Source organism: Brassica napus, chromosome C2 (assembly GCF_020379485.1).
Source record: "Brassica napus cultivar Da-Ae chromosome C2, Da-Ae, whole genome shotgun sequence".
NCBI classification, from domain to species: domain Eukaryota; kingdom Viridiplantae; phylum Streptophyta; class Magnoliopsida; order Brassicales; family Brassicaceae; genus Brassica; species Brassica napus.
In genome coordinates, this window is record NC_063445.1 from 22314438 (window position 1) to 22321176 (window position 6739).

Genomic DNA, 6739 nt, shown 5'->3' on the forward strand with positions numbered 1-6739 from the left:
GATATGATGTCGGTACTCCACCATCATCATATCTTCTAGGAACTCTTTTCCTCGTACGAACAGTTGGACCAAAGTAGTATGATGTGAAGTTAGATATTTCGGCTGTCAAACTCCCCGCAACTATTGAACCTTCCACCTTTGCAAGATTTCTTGCTTTCCCCTTCAAATGTTTCATCTGTCGCTCATACGGATACATCCATCCGTTGTGAACAGGTCCACGAAGCAATGCTTCATACGGTAGGTGGAGAACTAGATGCTCCATGACGTCAAAAATGAAGGAGGAAATATCTTCTCCAGGTTGCACAATATGATCGGAATGTTATAATGAAGTTGTTCGATGACTTCTTCCTTGAACGTACGTGTGCTAAGATCTCTGAAAAAAGCGCCGATGGCTGTATATTGCAAAAGTAATCAAATTAATAACATTTCATAACATATGTATATATATTATAAAATTATAATTACCTGCAAGTGCTTCATGGACATTTGCTGGAAGGAGCTCGACAAAAGCAAATGGAAGTAGTCGTTGCATAAACACATGACAATCATGACTCTTCATTCCGGAGAACTTTTGACCTCGTTCAACACATCTTGACAGATTTGAAACATAACCATCAGGAAACTTAACTTCTGATGCAACCCAGTCAAACAAGGTTGTTTTGGCTTCTGATGACAACCGGAAGATGGGAACAGAAACGTTTCCATTGCTCTTGATATGTAACTCACTTCTTGAGCAAATATCAGGTAAGTCCATCCTTGACTTTTTGTTATCTTTTGTCTTCCCAGGGACGTTAAGTAATGTATTCATGATGTTCTCAAAAAAGTTCTTCTCAATATGCATGACATCCAGATTGTGGCGTAAGAGAAGATCCTTCCAATAGGGTAGCTCCCAAAATATACTCTTCTTATGCCAATTGTGAGACACACCATACCCATCAGGCATATTTCCAGGAACATGCCAATTTCCTCCAACTTTAACTGTTTCCTGAGCTCCGTAATAATCAATGTCTGCTTCGATCTGCTGGCCGGTGAGATATGGAGGAGGACCGTCTCTGACAATTTTTTTGTGCCGAAACAATGTCTTATTTCTTCTGTACGGATGGGCAAGTGGAAGAAAGCGACGATGACAATCAAACCAACAACTCTTCCTACCATTCTTCAGTTGAAAAGCATCCGTCGATCCAAGACAATATGGACAAGATAATCTTCCATGTGTTGTCCAGCCAGACAACATCCCATAAGCAGGGAAATCACTTATCGTCCACAGCAGAACTGCTCGCATCGTAAAATTGTTTTTCAAGGAACAATCGTACGTCCTCACCCCTTCTGACCACAATTGCTTTAGCTCTTCTATCAACGGTTGAAGAAAAACATCAAGAGACCGTTTTGGATGCTTCGGCCCAGGGATTAATATGGTCAAAAATAGAAATTCTTGTTCCATGCACATATCCGGCGGTAAATTGTACGGCGTAAGAATGACTGGCCACAAAGAATATTGTCTACCAGACATTCCAAATGGACTAAATCCATCGGTGCATAACCCAAGATAGACATTCCGAATATTTGTAGCAAAATCTGCGTGTACCTTGTTGAAATGTTTCCACGCTCTTGCGTCTGATGGATGTGCAACCTCACCATCTCTCTGGACATGTTCCGCATGCCACCTCATCGACGCAGCAGTCCTCTCAGATTGATATAATCTTTTCAATCTGTCTGTAATTGGTAGGTACCACATCCTTTGGTACGGTACCCTATTCCTCCCACGGCCTTGCGGTTTGAATCGTGGTTTTTTGCAGAATCGACACTCTTCTAACTTGTCATCTTCTTTCCAGTAGATCATGCAGTTGTCGATGCAAACATCAATCATCTCCGAAGGCAACCCAAGACTATAAACCAATTTCTGAATCTCATAATAAGATTCAGCAGACACGTTGTCTTCTGGCAAATACTCTTTAAACAACTCCGCCCATGCATCCATGCAATTCTCAGGTAAATTATGATCCGTTTTAATATTCATCATCCTAGCTGCTAGAGACAATTTAGAGAGACCTTCTCTACAACCAGTGTAGATTGGTTGATTTGCAGCATCTAGCATTTCATAAAACCTTTTTGCATCCAAATTAGGTTCTTCTACATTTCCAGTTCCATCAGCTATTGTTGTAGTTGTTTCTAAAAATGCATCACTAATCATATCTTGAACCCTATCATGATCTACCATCTGCTCATGATCTTGATGATAATTATATTCATTATGCAAATGATTCGGTTCTTCACTATGATGACCATCCTCAAAATTATTATTACTACTACTAGCTTCATTTCCCCCATAACCCTCTCCATGTTGATACCAAATGTAGTACTGTGGTGTAAATCCTCTGTTTACTAAATGCTTCCATACAGTTTCACTACGTGCAAATTTTGAATTCTTGCATTTTCGACAGGGGCAGAACATCTTACCGCTTTCCTGTGTGATCGGTGTACAGCCCGCCTGGTGCATGAATGTCTCTAGCCCGCTCAGAAATGCGTTCGTCACCCTCCCGTCGGAATCTTTGTGCAAATACATCCAACTCCGTAACTCGTAAATACTACCGCCACCGGCCATTTTTTTCTTAGATTTTTTTTTGAAATCTTTTTTTTTCTGATTTTTTTTCGGATTTTTTTTCTCCCGTTTGTGTGTTGTGAGGAAGAGAGTTGTGGGAAATGACATATATATAGAGAAATTTTCGAGTTGGGTAGTTGAAATATAACAACGATTTTACAAGGAATATTTTACATGGATTTTACATGGTTTTAACATAATATTTACAACGACTTTACGACGAAATTAGGTAAGCTAAAGCACATTGAATACATGTTTTCGCCTAAATATAACGGTAACATGTTTCGTTGTAATGTCGATGTAATGATTACGACGTATTTCTCATTCCACGTACATTCGTCGTAAACTTACATGGATTTTACGACGAAAACTATTCGTCGTAAATTTACATGGCGTTTACGACGAAAATTGGATTCCTCGTAACTGCGTTGTAAACACCATGTAAATTTACGACGAAATATTTTCATCGTAAATGTTCGTTGTTATGGGCACGTTTTCTTGTAGTGAATACTTGCAGCCATTAAAAATATTTCGGGATTTGTGGAGCTTAGATGAAGAACGCCATAGAAAAATAGTGAAGAGATATCTCAATTCCTGCTATCATCATTTTGAATAAATGATTTTTCCTATGTCATAATTTTTCATAATTTTATTGTTTTTCAAATTACTTATAGTAATATATTCAAAATAAAAAACAATTCTGTATGAAAATTATATTTTCAAAAGATGTACATAAAAATCGAATGGATCAAATATAGTTCTTTTAACTATTTTATGTGATGTATATATCTCAACTACGATAACATAAAATGCTTACAGACATATATATGAGCCTATACATTTTTAGAACATCAAATATTCTGCAAAACCGTTTCAGCAGATTTGCTTCAATATCACATATGGTTCTTTATGTGTAAAAATACTAATTAGTTAAACTTAAAATTAGGATAAAATAATTAAAATATAGGAGATTTGAGCCTGTGCGCGTTTACGCACGGAAGTAACACTAGTATATTATATTTTTATAATTACTAGTGTTTTCTAATATAGATTTAAATTACATTTTGTATAATTATAATATAAAGTTTGATTATTCAAAGACCGGTAGAAATAAAATCAAAAAGAGTGAAGAGGAACAAAATGTAAAGAAAACATGAAATAAATATATTTTTTTTAAATAGTAATAAAATATTTATGTAGAAATAACTTTTGAAATAAAAATAACTTATTCATCCCGTTATTTTCGTCACCACTCAAAAAGTTAAGAAATCGACCCGCCCGATTCCTTTAACCTACTCTCCGACTCTCTCTAGTGACCATTCCCAAGTCCCAATCGCGAATCTTCAAAGCCAGGTTAGAATTCATCTTCGGGTTTCCCTAAACCGGCTCCGAATTTCTCAGTCCATCTGACTCTTCAGAACTTAAAAAATCACAACCCGCGAATCGCAAGTGGGTCGGGTCATTGAAAAAATTGAAGCTTTTGTCTGCTTTCAGTCTCTCCGTGACGCATCTGCTCTCGTTGACTCGATTTTGCTCCTCCTCCTATCTGACAAGTGACAACCCTCAGGTATGTACTTCAAAGATTCCATCTTTGACCGGTGAAAATCGATAAACTAAACTGATCTCACTCTCCTCGTTTGCCTACGCAGAACAAATAAAAACTGATGGGTGTGCTCGATGTTCAGGGCCCTCCATCGTCTTACATTCTACGAAAGTCTCAACCTTTGAGGAGAAACATCACTAGAGTTCATTGTAAGAACTTAACAACCATGGGAGACTCTTTTATCCGTCCACACTTGAGACAACTAGCTGCTTATCAGCCAATCTTACCCTTTGAGGTAATGCTACTTGCAACTTCTCAGATGATTTGATTGGATAGGATTCATGCAATGTGTGTTTGCAATTAGGTCCTGTCTGCTCAATTAGGAAGAAAGCCTGAGGATATCGTCAAGCTAGATGCTAACGAGAACCCTTATGGTCCTCCTCCTGAGGCAAGTCCTATCTTATCCCTCCTTCACTCACATACTAAAGTATGATCCTTTAATGTTTTTTCATGATGCTCTCTTTAGGTTTTTGAAGCATTAGGTAATATGAAGTTCCCTTACGTCTATCCCGATCCTCAAAGTCGTAGACTTCGTGATGCACTTGCTCAAGACTCTGGTCTTGAGCCTGAGTACATCCTTGTTGGTTGTGGCGCTGATGAGCTAATCGATTTGATCATGAGGTTTGGCCTTAAAAAGGATTTGAGCTTCTTCTTCACCTAAACTTTGTTGTCCTGACTATATACTATGTGTGTGTGTTTGCAGATGTGTGTTGGATCCTGGGGAGAAGATTGTAGACTGTCCTCCTACTTTCTCAATGTATGTGTTTGATGCTGCTGTGAACGGAGCAGGTGTCATTAAAGGTAAAAGATTCATACTTCAGTCTTTTTCATCTCTCTCTTGATGCATATGGTCTTACTCTTCTTTGTTTTTACTTTCACAGTTCCAAGGAACCCTGATTTCAGCTTGAACGTAGACCGCATTGCTGAAGTTGTTGAACTAGAGAAACCCAAATGCATCTTCCTAACTTCTCCAAACAATCCAGATGGAAGGTAAAACACCACTCTACACACCAATGTTCAAGTAATCGCTAGACGGTAATTAGGTGTTTATAGGGGATTATCAACTAGGCAGGCGCGTAGACCGATTAAAAGCCCTTCAAAACAAATCGTTTCGTTTGAGTCTCATTTGCGGTCTGGTTCTAGACATTGTCTAGACCGATTTTTAGAACACTACTAAACACTAAAGAAGTCATATTAGTTTCGTTAGTTTAAAGGTTTTCTTGATTGATTCGAGGTATTTTTTTTGTTACAGTATCATCAGTGAAAAGGATCTGTTGAAGATTCTAGACATGCCAATACTTGTTGTCCTTGATGAGGCTTACATAGAGTTCTCAGGAGTTGAATCAAGGATGCAATGGGTGAAGAAGTATGAGAACCTAATCGTTCTCCGCACATTTAGCAAACGAGCTGGTAAAACTCTATACAATCTAAACAAAACATGTAATATTATAAAGTCTTCATCTAAGAGTTTCTCATGCCTTTTTTAAGGTTTGGCCGGGCTTCGAGTTGGATATGGAGCGTTTCCACTGAGCATAATCGAGTACATGTGGAGAGCTAAGCAACCATACAACGTCTCTGTTGCAGGGGAAGTAGCAGCATTGGCTGCACTCTCAAACGGGAAGAACTTAGAAGATGTGAGAGACGCGTTGGTACGCGAAAGAGAGAGGCTTTTTCGGCTTTTGAAAGAAGTCCCTTTCTTGAATCCTTACCCGAGCTACTCCAACTTCATTCTCTGTGAGGTTACTTCTGGAATGGATGCAAAGAAGCTGAAAGAGGATTTGGCTAAAATGGGTGTGATGGTGCGTCATTACAATAGTCAAGAGCTTAAAGGTTATGTCAGAGTTTCTGCTGGAAAGCCTGAACATACTGATGCTCTCATGGATTGTCTTAAGCAGTTTTATTGACTTCCTCATTTGTTTGGAACTCATTGAAACAAAACTAAAAACTATTTTGACTTCTCTGTTTTTATTTGTTTTCGCTTTGTTGGGTTCAATCTTTCAGACCTCAGTTAATGAGCTATTTGCAATAAGAGAAGCCTTTCTTGTGTACATATGTAATTTTATTGTTAGATAATGGGCTAGGTCCAACTGTAAACCTTGTTGATGGAGCCCACTGAAACTGAAACATACATTTAATATGTAATCTAGAGTTGGCTAATTCAAAGTGCAGCTTAAGCAACAACAAAAAAATCTAGTCTCCTCTCCATTAAAAGAAGGTTCCACGTCTATTAAAACCTGATGCCTCAAAACATAGTTATGTCCATGGTTTGATAAAAGCCACCTACAATTTGTTTGTAATAAAGAAAAGTTTATTTAAAAGGTTGTTATTTAAAATAACTAAGCTGTAAAGGAGCCTAAAAGAGAGTTGATAGAAAGAAAACAGGGGGGGGGGGGGGGGGGGGGGGGGGGTGTGTGCGGGAGAACTAACGTTAGTTGTACTTTTTCTTACTTGGGGGGGTGGTGGGGGGCAATGGTGCGGGTTACCTTTCACTCTTTTCGTGTCTTGGATGCCGCTAACGTGGCTTTTTTTCATTTTGT

The 6739-nt window shown here is 38.4% G+C and overlaps 1 protein-coding gene across 1 annotated transcript; it reads left to right on the forward strand.

Annotated features, from left to right (window-relative positions):
* The first annotated feature begins 3877 nt into the window (after positions 1 to 3877).
* On the forward strand, positions 3878 to 6252 carry LOC106395488 (histidinol-phosphate aminotransferase 1, chloroplastic-like). Its single transcript, XM_013835934.3, has 8 exons — positions 3878 to 4166; positions 4249 to 4437; positions 4507 to 4590; positions 4669 to 4823; positions 4906 to 5003; positions 5084 to 5192; positions 5455 to 5612; positions 5691 to 6252. The coding sequence occupies exons 2-8, from the start codon at positions 4264 to 4266 to the stop codon at positions 6104 to 6106; spliced, it is 1194 nt and encodes a 397-aa protein (XP_013691388.1). The 5' UTR covers positions 3878 to 4166; positions 4249 to 4263; the 3' UTR covers positions 6107 to 6252.
* The last annotated feature ends 487 nt before the right edge of the window (positions 6253 to 6739 follow it).

Bases quoted from the DNA above. Each gene is read 5' to 3' on its own strand.
- LOC106395488 (XM_013835934.3), top strand. From the start codon at position 4,264: ATGGGTGTGCTCGATGTTCAGGGCCCTCCATCGTCTTACATTCTACGA. The intron at 5,004-5,083 runs GTAAAAGATTCA...TTACTTTCACAG, and splicing joins CGGAGCAGGTGTCATTAAAG to TTCCAAGGAACCCTGATTTC. The intron at 5,613-5,690 runs GTAAAACTCTAT...GCCTTTTTTAAG, and splicing joins CACATTTAGCAAACGAGCTG to GTTTGGCCGGGCTTCGAGTT.